Consider the following 20,278-nt stretch of genomic DNA (forward strand, 5'->3'; position numbering starts at 1 on the left):
GAAGGAAGGAAGGAAGGAAGGAAGGAAGGAAGGAAGGAAGGAAGGAAGGAATTGAAGCCAGTGGGCACAAATATAGGGCCAGTCCCTGACACAGTGGGACAGATTGCCTTGTGGGGTTGTAGACTCTCTTCTTTGGAGGTCTTACAGAGATTGAGTGAACATCTTAGGAGAGTGCTTTAGTTGTGCATTCCTTTATAGCAAGGGGTTGGAACAGAGAGCCACTGTGGTCTCTTCCAACTCTAAGATTCAGACCTTTTAAGTAAAGACATTATTTGCCATCCTCCCCGCTCTCAACAGATAACCTGCACAGCGCTTTGCTAGGTGACCTGTTTGAAATATCACTGCTGAGGTTAAGCAATGGCTGAACTGGAGGCCATAGACTGCCCTGAGCTTTCAAGTGAGGGCTTTCAGTAGCACTAGAGAGACTAATCCTACACTGTTGTGGGTGTTCATGTGCAGATGTGTTTGTGTATCGCTCTCCTTCTTTTCCTTCACTCCGTTTCTGACATAGCATGTTTTCAGCATGAGGAATGGCAATTCTACCACATGAGCATCACTATTACGTTCAAGAATGAAAGTCTCCCCATCACTGGTATTCTTTCAAAGACAGTCTTGTCAGATCTCCTGTTAAAAAGGACATGGAGGTTGTGTCTTAAAAGAGGTTTTCTTGTATTTCTAACTGTACACTTCGTTTGGAGCTTTTATAATTCCAAAGTAAACTTCTCTAAGCTCTGGTTTAGCCTGAGTAAACTCTGTTTGTGTGCCGATTCCACAGCCAAGCTATTAAAAGACTCCAATATGGAAAGATGTACAGGTTCAAGACATACCCTTCAGAGATTAGAAACACGACAACCCCAACTATTTCAACACTGAAAAAAACCAACAACAAAATACAGCATTTTTGTGGTTGTTAAATAGAAAGAAGTGAGAGCTAAATCTGAAGCCAAGACCAAATATCTAATGACTCTCTTTTTAGCAACTCTGGAGATGTTCTCACCAACTGGCCTGATAGAACTCAATGTGGGACTAGGGAACGCTTATCTCTTTGCACCCGATTTGTTTCCAGAAACATACAGCCAGTGTGTTGTAGTGGTTTTGAATTCTGGACTAGAACAATGGGAGACCAGGGTTTGAATCCCCACTTGGCTAAAGAAACCTACTAGGTGACTTTGGGCAAGTCATACTCTCTCAGCTTCAGTGGAAGTCAAGGGCAAACCCTCTCTGAACAAATTCTGCAAGAAGGTGCATACGCCCATAAGTCAGAGACAACCTGAATGCACAGAACAACAAATAGGTACCAGTATCCCATACTTACCAGCTAATAAGTATATCACCAGTGACACTGAATGTGCTTCAAAAAAGGCAACCAGCTCCTCACAGCCTTCAAAAGTGAAGCAGGGAAGAGCAAGGGAAGGAAGGGATACAGCTGCGTTCGCCTTGGAGGGGATTTCAACCAAGGTTCATGTGAAGATGCACATCACTGGGGTATGGAAAAGCCAGTGCTTTGGACAATTCCAAGAGCTACTTTGATTGGAGTATTCTAAGTTGAAAACGCAGTTGTTTTCCCTCCCAGGCTTTGGACAACTTGAGTGGTGCATTAGTGGTATTCATCTGCAATGCCCACAGCCGGCTCTCTCCGAGAGACTCACCTCTAATTCTTCCATGGTGACAATACCGTTGTGGTCTGCATCGATCACTTCCTCGAATTCCTTCTTCCGGTCCTTCACCCAGTCATCGTCGATATCCTGGGCTTGCTGATTCTCCACGGTGCCAACGGGCAGAGAGATAAACTCCGAAAGAGTCAGTTTCTTATCGCCATCTTGATCTGGGGAAAGGAAATTAATGTGCTTTTTTTAAAAACCAGACGAAAGAAAAGAGAAGCCTCCCCACCCACTAACACAAAGGATGTGCATCCTGTTTTCAGCTTTGTACTTCCAACACATTATCAATTAAGTGTGGAAAGATCTCAATTGACATCCTTGCAGGGCCAAACTTTGGAAAAATCTAAATGTTTAATGCTATTTGGGAAGGGAGGGAGTGTCGCAGGTGACGATAGAAACCAAAATGGGGGCTTTGTAGTATTTCAACTGAATTGTCCAATCCAGGATTGATGCCTGCATTCCTGTTCCTGAAATCGACAACCACTTTGCTGCTTGACACCACTTGTTTTCTCCTAAGTGTTCTAGAAGGATGCTATAAAGCAGTGGTTCCCAACCTGTGGGTCGGGACCCCTTTGGGGGTCAAATGACCCTTTCATGGGGGTCGCCTAAGAACATTGGAAAACACCTATTTAATTACAGTTATGAAGTAGCAATGAAAATAATCTCATGGGTTTGGGTCACCACAACATGAGGAACTGTATTAAAGGGTCGCGGCATTAGGAAGGTTGGGAACCACTGCTATAAAGAAACAGGACCCTGAGACCCCAAAAGTAAACCATGGCATGGATTATATCAGCCACTTCCCTTCTTTGCTTGTTACTAGAAAAGCACTGTGCTCTGAGAGTCATGCTGGCACACTTTGGGCGCTGGCCCACTAGGTTTCATCATACAATGATGGTTGATTGTTTCAGTTTTATTTTTATGCACATCTTATTTATGTACAGTTTGTGATAACCTGAGTACAACGACTGAAGAGCAAGATATACAGACTATGATGGGACTCGAGCTCCATCTTCTGGCAGCTGAAAACCTTGCAATGCGCAGTGTTGCTATAAAAGCAACGGTGCATCCTTGGGAACTGTAGCACTCCCCTTTTTCTAGAAGCATTCCAGGTAGCCCACAATTGCAACTACTGACAATGTATTCTCTCACAATGCCAAGTTTGCAATAGTACTAGGTCCTGACACTATTCAGATACATACCCAGATCCCGGACAATTTCCTTGACCATAAACTTCAGCATCCCTCTACTGTGCTCCGGATGAAGGAAAGACAGAAATTCTTCTTCGTTCAGCAAGAGATCAGCAGGTGGGTTGTCAGCTTGATACCAGCGATCTTTCAAGTTGTCGAGGACTTCTTGTGCTACAAATTGCGCGGATAAAAGAAAAAAAGGATGCATTTAAAAGAATAAAAAAGTTTAAAAGCAGGAAACATTACAAGTTTCTCTTTAAATTAACTTGCCAAGAATTAAAACGTACATTTATAAGCTCTTACAATGTAGTCAAATGTAGTCTATTGCTCTTAGTGGTTTGGTTTGGAAGCAGTGCCAAATCACAACTTACATGCCCCCCCCAATATTTCTCTTTTGAAATAGAGTTTTCTGTCGCATTCAGAATTAGGAAACTTTTGGTTTGTAAAACCAGGTCAAAACCTAATTCATGATACTGGATTGCTGTCAAACCAAAGTCTAAACTTAAACAGAATTTATTACTGTTCAGGAACCGACAGTTCCTATAAGCAACAGCAGAAGTGGATGCTTCTAGTCTCTCTCTGGTGATTCTAGGAGGAGAGGGAAATGCAGCTATCGCATTTGCCATACCAGTTTTCTAATACCGAAAATCTATACCTGCTGCTAAGGCCAGGATGCTATATAAATAAAGCATAACAATAATAGTAGTAGGAGTAATAGTAGAAGACACTAGTCCAGGTTTCTGTTTGCTGAACACAATAGCTTATGAAGAAGGCACTGGTCCAGGTTGGCAAGTTACTGCCAAGTGTGACAGGCAATCTCTATCTCTAATACCTGTGAACTGTGGTTGTGGGGCTGAATCTGGGATGGGGTATGTGCAAGGCAGATGCTTCACAACCAAGATGTAATTCGGCTCGGTCCACCTTAGAGCCCTTTCCCATAAGACATACCCAGCTAGCCAACTGAACACACAAAGTTCTCCTGAATCAATGCTTCTCAGCTTTTAGTCTGCCAGATGTTCTTAGACTGTAGCCCCTAGAACAGTGGTTGCCAACCTGTGGGTCGGGACCCCTTTGGGGGTCAAATGACCCTTTCATGGGGGTCACCTAAGACCATTGGAAAACACCTATTTAATTACAATTATGAAGTAGAAACGAAAATAATTTCATGTGTTTGGGTCACCACAACATGAGGAACTGTATTAAAGGGCCGCAGCACTAAGAAGGTTAGAAACCACTGCCCTAGAACCACTAGCCAGTATCAACCAAGTACTGTAGAGGGAATGGTAGTTCTTGCAGTCCAACCTCATTTGAAGAGCCATGTTGCTCATTCTTGGTGTAGTCCAATTAGGGACAGATCTATTTCTATCTCCATGATCCATATAGAAAAGCCCCCTTCCGGTCCGTTACCCATAACTCTTTCTCACATGAGATCTTGGGAGCTTCTTCAGTATGAAGCAGGAGCTCTGCTGATGAACTACAGTCCCTCCAAGAGATGCTACTAGGACAATAGTAAGACAATTTTAAAACCAGTTGAAACCATTTAAAATAGTGCAAAGGTGTTGAGTTGGCACCAGAATGGTATTGCATTAGCATCGGCTGGGCCTCTGAAGGGAGGGTATTCCATAACCAGGGTGCCACAGCAGAGAAGGCCCTCTGCTATATCCTCCCATAATGTATCAACCGCTCCCCAACAGGCCTTAGTTCTCAGGCAAGTGTATACAGGGAAATCCTCACACTCCTACCCACATGTTTAAAGCAGGGAGTATGGCCATCCAGGTATATGACCATAATGCCCAACAGCCCCAGCCTGCAGAGGCAGTGGTGCATTATAGTCCAGGAAGCTAGGCTCAGTTTGGAAAACAGGGAAAGAACGGATGGATGGGGGTGTTTGTGAGTATATAATGAGTAGAAACACTGTCTCCGCCAGCATCTATCTTGCATCTAAAGAGGGTTGTCAAATGAGCAACCACAAAGGAGGGTGTGCAATATGGAGGGATGGGAAGCCAACACAGCCTCATTCCCTCACACCGAAGTGGGAGCAGATTGCCAGATGGGCCGCTCTGTCCCATATGGCACATCATTCCAGACACAGTGATTAAGACGCCGTGCGCATAGTGCATACGGATGAGATTAAAGGCTTGCGTGGAATACATGTTGACTGCCTCATTTCAGATTGGGTGGCACAATACATTTGCAAAAGCATATGTAAGTGAGTACATTTGCTGTATGTTCAGTTGTGTCTGTTCCAATTCCAAGGAACATCTTCCCTGTATGAGTTTATTCTGAATATATCCTTAAATTTATTATTCATTACAGATCATTACTGGGGCTATGGTTCCTTCCAGCAGCTGTATCTTGTTGACTTCAATGCACCGCACTACTCAAGCTGCATTATAATAACCGGGACTTGTATGTATTGGAGGAGGAGGTGGGTGGGAAAGAAGCAAAGAGTAAAGGATTGGGTACAAAACTTTGCTGCATATTGTACACAGAACCCCTATTCAAAAGCAGTGTAGTTTAATAGGGGCCCCGATCCCCTCCTAACCACACAGACCTATCTTTCGGATGTCACACCAAACGACGGAAGGGTTAAGATCACCCTTCTTTAAGACTCAAACCATGGCTTGAGATTCCAAGGCAGGCGAACCATGTTTTAGAACAAGAGGTGGGGAGGCTGTGGCCTTCTGAGTATTTGGGGTCAAGGGGTCCTAACTTGTAGGTGGGACACTTAAGGGTCATCCAGACTAAGTGGCCACTTAACGGTCAAGAGGTACTAATTTGTAAGTTGGCCACTCTGGATCTTACCATCACCATCTGGGTCTTCTTTGCTGAACCCAAATCTGTTGCCGAACCCAGAGGTCAGAACTATAGGTGTCTTCTGATTGTGAGTTTGGCACATCGGGGGGAAAGGGAAGAGGACTGGTCTCAGCCTCTGACATTGCTGGGGACTCCAGATACAGAACAAGGATGGGGAACACCTTTGAACCCTAATTGTGCTTAAAGCTTTTACTGCTAGTAACTGAACCTTAACAGAAAGATTTTAGCCTTTTATAAGTATAAAATAACCCAGACAAATATTGGGAAATCACCAAAGGATGGTGCCAGGGAGAAAGGAGTGTAACCATCTAGGAAATTGCAGAAGGTCCAACTGGGACACTTGAGGTGGCCAGATTTATCCCAGGGTCTGAAGTTTCCCATCTGGTTTATCTGGTGATGGTCTACAATACAACCATTGGCTAACAACAGCCATGGAGGTAACATCTACCTTGAAATTCAAAGTCCAAGGTGATACGTCATGTCATTCCAGACAACAAAAGCAGACCAACATACTGTTAACACAACCCAGGGGCTGCCACCGATGCCACTTACTTTCCTCATCGATTTTCAACTCCTCGTTGTTTTTTATCTTTTCGGCAACCTCCTTCTCATTGAATCCTTTGCTGGCCAGAAACTTGATTTTATACTCATCCCAGGAGACGTGACCTGCAAAAGACAGCAACCATCTCAGGGGACAAATAGTCTAGAGCAGTGATGGTGAACCTTTTAGAGACCGAGTGCCCAAACTGCAACCCAAAACCCACTTATTTATTGCAAAGTGCCATGTCCCTCTGGCCTTCTAGTAACAGACTCTGGCAAACTGTGTTGGGGCAATGGCACATGTGCCCACAGAGAGGGTTCTGAGTGCCGCCTCTGGCATGCGTGCCATAGGTTCGCCATCACTGGTCTAGAGCATTAGAAATATGTAACATTACAATCTAGTGGGTCACCTTCTTAGCCAAGTTTCACAGCTTCCACCCAAAACTTATTACTCCTAGGCTGCCTCCCTGTCCCTCGCTCCTGGCTCCAGCCACTAAGCCAAGTTGCAGTTACTATTCTGGCCACTTCTGGATCTTACCATCACCATCTGGGTCTACAGCCCGGAAGTGCATTTTGTTTTCTACTACAGCCTCCTGGAAATGTTCTTCTGTCTTCTCCATGATCCAGCGCTGCATCTCCTTCGCGCTTATTTTTTTGTCCCTGTTGATGTCTACTCTGTAGGGTAAAAATGTAGGAGAGAAATCGGGTTAACACTTCCTAGCCTGTTTGCCTTTGCCCAGCCAGGAAACATGGAGGAGAAGAAAGGCCATCCATTCTGATCTCTGCTCGGCCACAAAGGATCCTGAGTGACCAAGTCCTTCTCAGACACCAAAAGCTAGAGAGTACCTGAGAAAAACCACAACTCAGTGGCTGAACATATGCTCTGTTTGCCAAAGGGTGCCATGTTCAATCCCTGCCACCTTTACAGATGGGTAGAAAAGATTGCTGCTGTTCCGGAGCTGGTGAACTGGGACACATCGATGGGTTATGGCCTGGCATAAGATTGCAGCAACATGGTTACTACCATGCATATAGGTATAAAGTACAAATGTATTTCCAAAGCCACCGTTGGGTCTGAAAAGCACACACGATACAGAGTAAGATGGATCCATAAGCTGACTTGGTATAAGGCACAGGGATCTTGTAGCATCTTTGAGACTAACTGAATTGAGTCCACTTCCCCAGATACACATTTGGAATGGAGAATCCACTGACTGACCTGTATATAAGCTGACTGTGTGGCAAAATGTCAATTCAAATTCAAAACCCTTGTGGGCAAGGAGATGAGGTCCCAAGTTCAGTTTTAAGTATGGTCACTGGGAGACAAAGGCAGGAGGAAGGATGCCGGCACATCGCCATAGATAACCATACAAAGGAATGTAGGGTGGGGACCAGAGAGGAGATGTGAGGGCACCCTGACTCCGCAACAAGTTTGATATTAAAGACATTTAATTGGGAAATGTTATGATTTATTGTATTATGTATTTGTACAAAAGTCCTCGACCTTTGGCCATGATTGTTTGCCAGGTCAGAATAGCACCAGGCAAATTCCTTGCAACCTGCCCTTTTAGTTCTGAAGGGGAAGCTGCAGAGACCGAACGGCGCAAGTTGCTAATCGGCCTTCAAGTGCGCTAATCAGCTTTCCAGTTTCATTAGTGCAGCCTGCTTATCTGCTATGCACTTAATAATAAACCTTTTAATGCGCAGGCAAGACGTCTGTGAAGTGGTTACTGATCCGGCAGCTTTAAGAGCCTTGCAATGAATTAATTCTCCAGTGCAAGTGGGAAAGGTCTCAACAGCCCAGCGTTCTGGTCACACATCTGTCACACATCTGGGCTACTTCCCCCTTTCAGGAATGAGCTGTTGCAACATAGATATATATGAAAATCTTTCAACGTGTGACTCAATCACCCAGTCTTTATTAAAACAGTCCAAGGGACTCGTAACTGGAGGAAGACAGTGATTCATGCCTCTCGCACCTCCTCCAAACAATGAATGCACATTACTAGCCCTGCAATGGAAGACAACTACTGTATATACTCATGTATAAGTCTAGAAATGTAGGTCAAAAATTGACCCAGAAGACATGGATTGACTTATCCATGGGTTAATGTAAGTCCTGTACTTTAACTCAGATAGATAGAGAGATAGATAGATAGATAGATAGATAGATAGATACCTTCTTTGTCTGAGTAGAGAGGCAAGCACTGTCCATCCTGGGAGCACCTAAAAGAAGCACCCACCATCTCTACTCTCTCATCCATCCATCCTTTAGGGTGAGCACAAACTGTTATGCCTTTGGCATAATTTTCCTTTGCTTCATCTTTTACACGTCCCTAAGTTTTACCCTAGACTTATTCATGGGTCATATCAAAATCCACATTTTTTGACCTAAAATCCGCCCTCGACTGATATATGGGGTTGACTTATAGTCTACTATGGCCTGTTACAGACTTCCAAAATAAAGCTGCTTCGGGTCTCTTTGGAGGTATGCTGTTTAAATGATGCATGCATCCTAAGAATCCGGAAGCTGCGCCAAAGCTGCACTCCAGTGCTTAGGAACGGAGTGTGGCTTTGGCGCGACCTCTGGACTCTTAGGACCCACGCGTCATTTAAATAGCATACCTCCAAAGAGACCCAAAGCAGCTTTATTTTGGCAGTCTGTAACAGGCCCAGGTATGGTATATAGATGAGGAAAATGGCCAACTCCCAATTGGGAAGGAATTGTTGCTCAGCAGCAAAGGGTGTGTTTAGTGTGCAGACAAACCCCAGAGTGAGTCTCAAAAGAGGGCTAGGATTTTTGCCTGGAGAAGTGCTAACAGTCAATGTATTTGGAGGAATACATGATCACCAATCCTGGTATGATATATATACAGTGGGCCCTTCCCTTACATGGAGGATCTGTTTCGAACCACACGCACACCCGCATAAGGGAGATATTGTGTATAGTGGAGCCCCATTAGAACTGCTTGTGGCTTGTGCCTGTTTGTGCCTGTGGCGCACGCCCCATTACTTCCTCCAAGGTGCACAAGAGTTTTTTCCAGCGCATATGCTGGAGGCCGCATAAGGTGCGCCCGTGTATGCCGCACACTATCCTCGAACCCCATTCTGCCATGCAGGAACTCTCAATCAAAGCATCCCCATTGACAGATGGCCATCCAGCCGCTGTTTAAAGACCTCCAAGGAAGGAGACTAGACTATCCTCCGTTGAGGGAGTGTGTTCCACTGTCAAACAGGCCTTACTAATGTAATGCTAGATGGGTTGCTAATGGTCCAATCTGATATGAAGCCAGCATCCTATGTTCTGCCCTGATCCAGTTCAGGAGAACGAAGAGGAGGGATAAACAGATGGAGCCTAAGCTGCAGAGGAAGGCTGTCTTTGAAACCATAGCTTCTCTTCTTCAAGGAGTCGGCAACATAGGATCCTGCTTTGATGTCAAAAAAACCAAAAGAAACAACACTCACTTTGAGAATATAACCATGAGTTTCCTCCTGTTTCTCCGTGGCTCCGAATCTTCATCAAACTCCTCCATCTCCTTCCCCAGAAAGACCTCCTGGTGGAACTCCTTGTTAAGATGGCCGTCCATCTCCATCTTGACGCCGTTCAAATGGTCCGGGGGCAGGATCTCGTTTTCGTCTTTGTTGTTGTTGTTGTCGCTCACCTTCTCTTTCAAGGCAGAGTTGTTGGCGGGCCGGGCGTAGACATCCATGAGCAGGAAAACAAAGAGGAGGGATAAGTAGATGGAGCCCAAGCTGCAGAGGAAGGCTCTCTTCGAAACCATTGCTCCTCTTCTTCAAGGGAGTCAGCGACTTAGGATACTGGGGCAGTGAAAAGGTAACCTAGAAGGGGAGAAAGGAAGCAATGACAATGAACCATGTTTTGAGGAGGCTTTTGTGAGCTCACAGTACTTTCCATCAGGCACATGCTGGTCTTGAACCGGATCATTGCCATACATTTGAACTGGCTCATTGCCATACACTTGAACCCGATCATTGCCATATTGTTGCATTTGTTGTTTTCCTAATCCACTTTGGAGATTAACTGAAGGGCAGGATGAGACTGAATGACACTAACTTACTTCATTACCCCAGTCTGCAGTGTTTGTACTGTGGCAAATGATGTGCCCTGTATGGGTGTAGCAACCTCGCTAACAGAACGCCAGCCATCATCTTTCTATTGCAATGCCATTGGGCTCTGAAATGTCCACATTGAATGTTTAGCTTAGTAGAGAGCCAGCATAGTGTAGAGGTTTGAATGTTGGACTATGACTCTGGAGACCAGGGTTGGCTCCCAGATTGGCCCCGAAACCCACTAGATGACTTTGGGGGAGCCACACTCTCTCAGCCTCAGGGGATGGCAATGGCAAACCCCCTCTGGACAAACCTTGCCAAGAAAACCCCATGGTGAAGGTGGCCATAGGCTGGAATTGACTCGAAGGAACACAAAAACAACAACGAACTTCAGGGCAGCGCTTTGACTGTTGGACTGGGACTCTGCCAAGACAAACACTGGGTGGCCTTGGGCAAGTCACATACGCTCAGCCTCACAGGAAAGCAATGGCAAGGGCCATCGGAACAAACCTTGCCAAGAAAGCCCCAGGATAAGGTCGCTTTAGAATCATAGAATCCTAGAGGTGGAAGAGACCCCAAAAAGGGTCACCCAGTCCAGTCCCTTTATTCTGCCATGCAGGAACTCCCCATCAACGCATCCCCATTGACAGGTGGCCATCCAGCCTCTGTTTCAAGGCCTCCAAGGAAGGAGACTCCACCACTTTCAAAGGGAATATGTTCCACTGTCCAACAGCCCTAATGCTGAGCTGGAATCTCTTTCCCTGTCCCTTGCCTCCATTGCTCCATTGTCTCCTGTTCTCTGGAGCAGCAGAAAAGAAGCTTGCTCCCTCCTCAATATGACACCCCTTCAAGTATTTAACCAGGGCTCTCATATCCCCTCTCAACCTTCTCTTCTCTGGGCTAAACATCCCCAGATCCCTGAGTCCTTCCTTATAAGGCTTAATTCCTGGGGGTGCTTTGACTGGGAGTTCCTGCATGGCAGAATAAAGGGGCTGGACTGGATCATGGCCCTTGGAGCCTCACAGAACCATAGAGATGGAAGAGACTGCAAGGGCCATCCAGCCCAACGCCTTGCCATGCAGGAACTCCCCATCAAAGCACCCCCATTGACAGATGGCCACCCAGCCTCTGCTTAAAGACCTCCAGGGAAGGAGACTAGACCATCCTCCATTGAGGGAGGGAGGGAGGGAGTCCCACTGACTAATGTCTATCTACGGAGGGCCTTGGTCTCAGGACGACGCAGCAGCAGCTGCCCTACCTCCCCTTCTCTCTCGCCGCCGCCTCCTCCGCATCCCTTCTGCCCAGGCTGGCAGACCAACCGGAAACCGGAAGTGCCACCCTGGCCCCGCCCCTTCCGCCCTACCTTGGCCTCAGGGCCCCTCCCTCTCCGACGTGGCGGCCCCGCCTTTTCCTTCCCTTTGTGAAAGCTGATAATATTGTGGGGATAAACATGTTATATACGTATAAAAGGGTTTTTAAAAGACGTCACAGGAATGTAAAACAGGCACTGTGTTAGACAGCTATGTCATAAACGAAGCCGAAAAGGGGCCTCAAAGCGGGAGACATATTTGTTTGGGGCAGAGTGAGGCTTGGGCTCTGAGGTGACGTCACTGCCCGGCCTCGCTTGCCCTGACCAATCATGGCGGAGTAAAAAAAAAGGGAACGTCGGCGTGATCACGTGATGCGGCGTAGCCCCGCCCCTTCCCCCGACAGATGTGCTCCTATTGATTCGCCTTCTCTGCGCTCGCTGCTCTGGGAGAAGATGGAGCGGCGGAAAGGACGGAGGGGCTCGCGGGGAAGGAGGAGGAGGAAGAGGGAATAGACCCCGCACCTTCCCCCCTTCTGCGCCCGAGGACAGCTAAAGAAGCGGCGGCCATTGAAATTGGAGGCCCTTGAGGGAAATCCAGGGCCGCCTTCGCGTTTTGAAGAGGTGTGTCCCAACCTGCCTCCCGTACCCTCTCTTCCCGCCAAAAACGTGAGAGTTCTTGAGGAGAGGGCGTGGCGCTGAGGAAGTGGGAGGGGCATAAGTTCGCCCCGCCCCTTTGTAAGGTTGGCAAGAAGAGGGGGAGAGAGAGAGAAAGAGGGACCTATTGGACCACTTTCCCCAAGGGGGAGGGGCTATGATGGCATTGGGACCGCCCTCAGAGGCGGAGCTACACTGGGCCTGGCCTCTCTGAGGAAAGGGGAAGAGCCAAGAGTCTGAGGGAGCTGTTAGTTCATGAGACATTGAAGGAGGAGCCACAGCACTGAGAGGCAGCCAAGGCATTCAGAGAGGAGTCACTGAGGAGCCAAGAAATTGGAGGAGGAGCTAAGGTGCAGGGGGAGGAGCCAAGAAATTGAAAGAGGAGCTGGCACTGAGGGAGGAGTCAGTGGATTTTGGGAGGAGCCAAGACATTGAAGGAGGAGCCAAAGCATAGAGGGAGGAGCCAAGACACTGAGGGAGGAGTCAGTGGATTTTGGGAGGAGCTAAGGCATTGAAGGAGGTGCCAAGGCATTCAGAGAGGCAATGCCAAAGCACTGAGGGAGGAGCCAAGGCATTGAAGGAGGAGTCAAAGCATAGAGGGAGGAGCCAAGACACTGAGGGAGGGGTCAGTAGATTTTGGGAGGAGCTAACGCATTGAAGGAGGTGCCAAGGCATTCAGGGAGGCAATGCCAAAGCACTGAGGGAGGAGCCAAGGTACTGAGGGATTCAAGGAGGCACTACTAAAGCACTGAGGGAGGAGCCAATGCAGTGAGGGAGGTGTTAGTGTATTTCCCCAGCCTTTAGTGGGCGTGGCCTCATCATGGCCCCTCCCTCTCTCTGAGGGGGCGCCTTCCCTGAGGCGACCGGCCATGAAGCTCCTCCGCCTGCTCTGCCGCCACAAGAGGGCGCTGGGCCTGGGGGGCCTGGCGCTCTTTGGGGCTGTGCTCCTCTACCTGGCCAAGTGCACCTCGGAGGGCCTGAAGCCCTCGCAGGGCTGGGGTCTGCCCCACCACCAGCAGCAGCAGGGCCCTCCTGGCCGCCCAGGGAGCCTGCCTGGGCCGCGTCCCCCACTTGCCGCTGTCGCCCCGGCCCCTGCCCCCGAGGAGACGGCCTTCCTGGCGGTGCTGGTGGCCAGCGGACCCAAGTACACCGAGCGGCGCAGCATCATCCGCAGCACGTGGCTCTCGGGGGCCGGCAGTGGCGGGGCCGTCTGGGGCCGCTTCGTGGTGGGCACCGGAGGGCTGGCGGAGGAGGAGCGCCACACGCTGGAGCTGGAACAGAGCCGGCACCGGGACCTGTTGCTGCTCCCGGACCTGCGGGACTCCTACGAGAACCTGACGGCCAAGGTCTTGGCCATGTACGTCTGGCTGGACCAGCACCTGGACTTCCGCTTCGTCCTCAAGGCCGACGACGACACCTTCGTCCGCTTGGATGTCTTGGTGGAAGAACTGAGGTCCAAGGAGCCGCGCCGCCTCTACTGGGGCTTCTTTTCGGGCCGCGGGCGCGTAAAATCCGGCGGCAAGTGGAAGGAGAACGCCTGGCTGCTCTGTGACTACTACTTGCCTTACGCCCTCGGAGGGGGCTACGTGATTTCCGCTGACCTGGTGCGCTACTTGCGCCTCAGCCAGGAGTATCTCAACGTCTGGCAGAGCGAGGACGTCTCCTTGGGGGCCTGGCTCGCGCCGGTCGACGTCAAGCGGGTCCACGACCCCCGTTTCGACACGGAGTACAAATCCCGAGGCTGCAACAACAAGTACATTGTGACGCACAAGCAGAGCATTGAGGACATGTTGGAGAAACATCAGACTCTGGCCAAAGAAGGGAAGCTTTGTAAAGAGGAGGTGAAACTCAGGCTGTCGTATGTGTATGACTGGAGCGTCCCTCCTTCGCAGTGCTGCCAGAGGAAAGACGGCATTCCCTGAAGCCCCAGGATTGAGAAGGAAGGGAGCATGAACTTGGGAGGGAGCACTAGTGGGGACAGATGTGCAACACATTGCTGTATGTGGCTAGAGCTTTTAAATCACTCCGAGATTTCACACAGTACATCAAGCCATATTGCATCGCTCTTCCTTTCCAGAGGTAGCAAGCTTTGTTTCAAGATGCAATGTGCTCCCAAAAAGCACGGAGCAAGTTATGGCTCCAAGAAAGGGATGTGAGACGATGGTCAGTTGGGGGTGGAAAAACTGAACCATTTTGTAGGTTCTTTATGTTACTATCCTAAGCCATCCTATAGGTAAATAAACCCAATAATCCAAAGCTGCTGCTAGTCGACAAGTCTTGGAAAGTACGAGTAAATTTGGGTTGAGGATATCAACAAACAAAAAAGGAAATGTTAACCAGAAGACCAAATGAGTTGTTTGTGTTAGTATGTCCTATGCTTCTCATTGCACAACACATTCCATAAATAGTCTGACAGTTGGTCCAAAACGAGAAACTAGTGTGGAAAGAACTGTGCCAGAATATGATCGCCTTGAAGGGATGCTACGGCGACTGCATCTTGGGCATCCCTAAAATGTCACCCGCTTAAGTGGTTGCCAGATTGGTCACCAAGGCTGTGGTTCCATACAGACAGGCCAAAATGAAGCTGCTTCGGGTCACTTTGGAGGTATGCTGTTTAAATGATGCATGGGTCCTAAGACTCCGGAAGTTGCACCAAAGCCATGCTCCAGTCCTTAGTACTGGATCGTGGCTTTGGCGCGGCAACTCTTAGGACGCATGCATAATTTAAACAGCATACCTCCAAAGTGACCCGAAGCAGCTTTATTTTGGCCTGTCTGTATGGGGCCTGTGTTTAGAAGGAAGGGTTGTTGGGCCATATTGAAGGTGGCCTGTTTTTGACTTAAACATCAAGGACCCATGCGCAGCTGCATTAGTTCTGGTTACTAGTAACTCTGCATTAGTTATATTGCTATCAAAGAATTATGGGACTCCTTATAGTGGGGCTTTATCTGCAACTCCAGGAGGTGACTGGAAGTGGCACAGATGTGACAGGATACCTTTCCAAAAGCCATTCCTCATTTCTGATAGCTCATGGTTGGACCCCAGAGTAAATTAGTTGAACATTGTTACGGGATTTCCCGTTTTCCGTGCCCTTTGTGTTACGTTTTGCTCAAACCACCTTTTTCTGACCTGTCAGCTGAATGCGTATGTGTTGAAGAGTGCAGTTCAGTCCTCAGCAAGGAGTTTTTCTTGAGTGCATGGAACGCATTGTGGTCATCCAGATGTTGCTGAACTTCAGCTCCCATCAACAACAGCCAGTCGTGAAGCACGATGGGAACTGCATCCCAGCAACATCTGGAGGGCCTCACGTCCTCCATCTTTGTACCAGAATCACACTTCATGTGCAGCTAGGCATTCAGTAGTAATGCCAAGGCATTAACCAAGTCTGTGCTGGTAATAATAACCTATGTAGCTGGAGAAAACCTTGCAGACTGCTAGAAAGACTATTAATGTGCACAACAAGGAGTGCTGAGATCTTCAAACTGGAAAATCATGATCCAGCTTTAGTTAAAGGCATGATTTCCCAACCAAATGGCCACCTGACTGGGGATGATGGATGCTGTAGTAGGCCAACACTTCCAGAGGCCACAAGGTTGGAGAATGCTGCTCTACACATGTTGGGACCTCAGCTAAACGTAGCCCAGCAGCCACATTATGTGTCCTGTCCCAAATTTCACTTTTGGGGTTGCCATTTTAGACTTCGGTGCAGCATTGAATGGTTCCCAAATTGGGCAGGTGCTCTCTGAGAAAGTCCCCTTTGAGAAAAGTTGTTCCTGTACGTAAAAACTATGTGTTTACTATGGTGGTAATTTATTTATCAGTGTTGTAAATGTACTGTGCATAGTTGAAAATAGCCAAGCGTCACCATTTTAAATTATTGAAAGGAGTGTGTCAAAGCGCCGTAAATATTGCTTATCAAACCGCCTTTTCCGTTGTACAGTTTCATTATTTAAATCTCCGGGGCTTTACTTTCCATCCCAAACCCTCTGCATGTATCTGAAGCTTGTAAAAAGGATGTAATGATAACACCTATTAGTCCAAATATCAATGCTTCTGAAAATAACTTCTGTTGTTGCTTCTATTTTTAAAGGCCGCTCCATACTTCCAACCCCATCCATGCGTCTACATAACCTCCCTGCCGTGGCGATTGGATTTTAAGCTTCAGAAGAAAGGGAACATTGCCAAATTAAATGTGACAGCGGAAAGAAAGCGCATGCGAATGCGTCTGAAGGCTTTTTATAGAGGGCTGTGCGGTTGCCAACTACCTGAGTAGGAAAGATTAGCTTAGTCTTAGGCCTGTTACAGACTACCAAAATAAAGCTGCTTTGGGTCTCTTTGGAGGTATGCTCTTTAAATGATGCATGGGTCCTAAGAGTCCGGAGGTCATGCCAAAGCCACACTCCGTTCCTAAGCATCGGAGTACAGCTTTGGTGCAGCTTCCGGATTCTTAGGATGCATACATCATTTAAACAGCATACCTCCAAAGAGACCCAAAGCAGCTTTATTTTGGCAGTCTGTAAAAGGCCTTAGTTTTCATTGTGCACCCTGTGCTTCTTTTTTTCATAACATTGCGGACAATGTCCGAAACATAGGCAGGAAAGTCAAAGGTCACTTAATGCAGTGCTTCTGATGCGGTGAAGAAGTGGCAGTTATCCCAGTGTAAATGGGGACCGGTACCCCATTTGTGCCCATTGCTTACAACTTCTTCCTTCCTGGAAACTCCTGGCATCTGATGGTTTGGGGGCAGTGACTTATCCAGGGACTGTCAGCTTTAAGTAGCACAGATTCAATGTATTTTTCAGTGTATTTCAAATATTACCCTATTTGTGCCCATTGCCCTACAATTCCTTCTTTCCTGGAAGCGCCCTAGGAAATGGCTTCTGGTGGTTTGGGGACTTATCCAGGGACTTTCAGCTTTAAGTAACCCAGGTCCGATGTATTTTTCCGGGTCCTACTCTGTTAATCTCCCCCAGCTTTAACCAAACCATGCCTCTTCTCCGCAGCCTGATGCATAAAGAATAAAGGATTTGATTGATATGTTCTCTCTAGGAATCTCTAGGTCCTCCAGTGCCACTCTATGGACAGCTTTAACTAACAGTTGCGCTTAAAGACCTAGAGATTCCTTGAGAGGATACTCTACTAGGCATTTGTACGCATTACTTTTCCAACCCCACCTTGAGATGCCAAGGATTGAACCTGAGACCTCCATGCAACACATATGCTTTGTCACTCAGCGGTGAGCACCTCTGAAATGATGTGGAGCCTCTTCAGTCTCCAAAGAGAAGCAGATACTTTATTTGTCGGTGTCTTTAACAATACACAAAGGCTGCCCAAATGTTTTTGTTGCCTTCGAAAGCTCTTATGTAACCCACCCCCACATCCAAGACTTAATGCTTGACTCATGTTCCAACCAGAGAGATAGCCCAGGATTAGACAAATCTGTCGGAAGATCTATGGCTTTTCATGTTTAAGCGTGAAGCATCGTTTTATTGGCTCTCTGCTGTCAGCAGAGTGAACCTCAAAGGAAGCCTTCCAAAGAATGTCACCAAATTCCAGGGTGGGGAGAAGTGTCTTGACACATTAAAGATGCAGAGGTTTTTGAAAATGCCAACTTGGGACGAGTTGTTGGCAGCATGCCACCCACTTTGAACCGCGAAGCTAGGCACACTCTCCATGGCTTTTACTAAGGAGGATGTCACTTGCTTTTAATGAAGCATTGAGGAGTTTTCAGGATGCCTTGTGCAGAGCAGGCCTCAGAGAGACTGAAAGTGGCTGTTTTGTGGTGTTGTTTTACAAGATATACCTGCCTTTGGAGTGTTAAATGCCTCTTAGGTTCCTTATTCAGTGCTGTATCTCTCCTCTTTCTTTTCCTATCACTCTAGTTCTGTCCTATAGGTCTTTCTGTCCGTTTACCCTAGTGAACATCCAGACTGTCCCTTGCATCATTTATATTGGGAACCATCTTATGGTGAAAGCAAGAGTGTAGTCTGTCCTGGAAGTGCGGACCCCTGTCACCCATCTAGGCCAGTGGTCCCCAAACTGTGCCCTTAAAGAGATTTTGGACGTCGGCTCCCAGAAGCATCAGCCATGTTGGTCAATAGTCTGGGATTCAGGGAGCTGAAGTCCAAAATCTCTTAAAGGGCACAGTTTGGGGACCACTGGTCTAGACTGGTGTGAGCACAAACATGCCTCCTGGTATTATGTAAGGTTTTTTTTGGGGGGTGGGCATTGTTTTCCTTTGCATCATACAGTCCTTACCCTGGGACCCACATGATCAGCTGCAGGAGGGTCTGGGGCAATGGTTTCTATGCCATCACCTTGCCACATAAGTAAAGCAGTGAGCTTTATGCTCTACCAGCATTAAACATAATCTTGCCCAGAAAACGGGGCATCTTCCCCATGCGCCGGCCTTGTCTTACCGCTGTTTCATATCATTGGCTGACATCAGCTGGGGGCAAAGGAAGGTGTTGCATCTCACTCTATCTGTGTAATGCTTAATGGGACTTAGCAGTGTTCTGACAGCTTTTGATTTCCAAGTCACTGGTTGCTGTGAGCAAGGAAATGTACTGAGTGTTAGTGGGGAAATGCAGACATTTCTGAACGCCAGCTACATAAATATACTATGTGGTATACAGTGCCAACAGTCCTAAAGGTTACCCGGCCTCTTGCAAAACTAATTTCCCCAACGTTGAAAGCAATGCTGCCATACTAGGCGAGGAGCCCTCCACAGACCTCCCCACCTTTCTTTGGCCATTCTGTGCTTTGGTTTATTCGGTGCTCCCCTCATTGCCCAAACTGAGAAAGGAAAGGAGGGAGGGATAGAAATACAGGAGCGTGGGAGAAGAAGGAAAGGGGGGAAGCCATGCGAGATTGAACATGGTCATCAATCATCATCATCATCATCAATCTTGCTTGTTTAGCACCATCACTGTGCATGATACTTTACCAGTAGAAGAACAACACAACACTTGAGTGCCCTCGGGCTTGCAATGTAATTCAGGCATGACACAAATAGAAAAGGGCACAGTAGTGTGGGAGGGGATTATGTCCAGCGGATAGTGCCTCTTCTTTTTCTCTTTCCTCGAGTTCAAGGCAATGGCACTTGGGTTGGAGGGAGGCCTTTCATCTGTCTCTGGAGCTAGGCATGGTTTGGCTGTGCCTGACCCTTCTCTCCCTCCTTCCCTGTATTGATCATTTACTTATTTCACTGTTATGCTGCCTTTCTCCAAGATGTCAAAGATATAGCTGTGTTAGTCTATAGAATCAGTATGTGGAGAGCTCTTGTAGCACCTTTGGGACTAACTGAAAGAAAGAAGTTGGCAGCAGGAGCTTCTGAAGACTTCAGTCTACTTCCTCAGATGCATTTGGTGGAGTGTAAGCCAGGTATGTGAGGATGTCACATATATGCCACATATAAATATGTCTGTACCTGGCTTCCACTCTACTAAGCGCATCTGCGTAAGTAGACTGACGTCTCCGAAAGCTCCTGCTCCCATTTCTTTCAGTTCATTTCAAAGAGCTCTCTACATACCTTCTCCAAGAAAGGGACCCAAGGTGGCTCACCAAGAAAAGCATCTTAAAAGGCTTTACAAGGAAAGTATTACAAACAAGAAAAATGAAACCAAGCAGGAAAGCAGTGGCTTCCTCCATGCCTCTCCGCATGACGTAGTAGCGCTTGAGGGAGATGATCATGCAGAGCGGCACAGACAAAGCCAGTACTCTTCTGCTCTGTTGCGTCTTTCTTTCCTAATGTGATAAAGCTTCTGAGTAAAAAGATTCACCTTTACTACCGTCTCCCATGGTTCAATCCCACAATGTCAACAGCATGGTGCAGAAAGAGGGAACTGAATGCACCGAATCTCCTTCCTTAGAGGTCTTTCAACAGAGGCTGGATGGCCATCTGTCAGGTATGCTTTGGTTGTGAGTTCCTGCATGGCAAACTGGGGTTGGGCTGGATGGCCCTTGGGGTCTCTTCCAACTCTATGGTTCTATGATTCCATTACATTATCCTGCTGTGCGTGTGTATGTGCCTTTCT

General features: G+C 47.5%; 2 protein-coding genes across 2 annotated transcripts in view; one reads left to right on the top strand and one right to left on the bottom strand.

Annotated features, from left to right (window-relative positions):
- The window catches only part of SDF4 (stromal cell derived factor 4), a 12,429-nt gene extending 800 nt beyond the window's left edge, over positions 1–11,629 (bottom strand). The window contains exons 1-6 of the mRNA XM_042479566.1: positions 11,538–11,629; positions 9,674–10,048; positions 6,747–6,883; positions 6,221–6,334; positions 2,864–3,022; positions 1,650–1,825 (exon numbers count right to left, since the gene is read on the bottom strand). Coding sequence (XP_042335500.1) covers positions 1,650–1,825; positions 2,864–3,022; positions 6,221–6,334; positions 6,747–6,883; positions 9,674–9,990 — 903 coding nt within the window. The 5' untranslated portion in view covers positions 9,991–10,048; positions 11,538–11,629. The remainder of the gene's footprint in view (positions 1–1,649; positions 1,826–2,863; positions 3,023–6,220; positions 6,335–6,746; positions 6,884–9,673; positions 10,049–11,537) is intronic.
- A 351-nt stretch (positions 11,630–11,980) lies between these two features.
- Positions 11,981–14,894, top strand: B3GALT6 (beta-1,3-galactosyltransferase 6). The gene has a single exon (XM_042480182.1). It carries the CDS (start codon positions 13,112–13,114, stop codon positions 14,162–14,164), a length of 1,053 nt encoding a protein of 350 aa, XP_042336116.1. The 5' UTR covers positions 11,981–13,111; the 3' UTR covers positions 14,165–14,894.
- The last annotated feature ends 5,384 nt before the right edge of the window (positions 14,895–20,278 follow it).

This window comes from Sceloporus undulatus, chromosome 7 (assembly GCF_019175285.1).
Source record: "Sceloporus undulatus isolate JIND9_A2432 ecotype Alabama chromosome 7, SceUnd_v1.1, whole genome shotgun sequence".
NCBI classification, from domain to species: Eukaryota; Metazoa; Chordata; class Lepidosauria; order Squamata; family Phrynosomatidae; genus Sceloporus; species Sceloporus undulatus.

What these genes read in the sequence shown, in the direction of transcription:
- B3GALT6 (XM_042480182.1), top strand. Translation starts at nt 13,112, where the DNA reads ATGAAGCTCCTCCGCCTGCTCTGCCGCCACAAGAGGGCGCTGGGCCTG.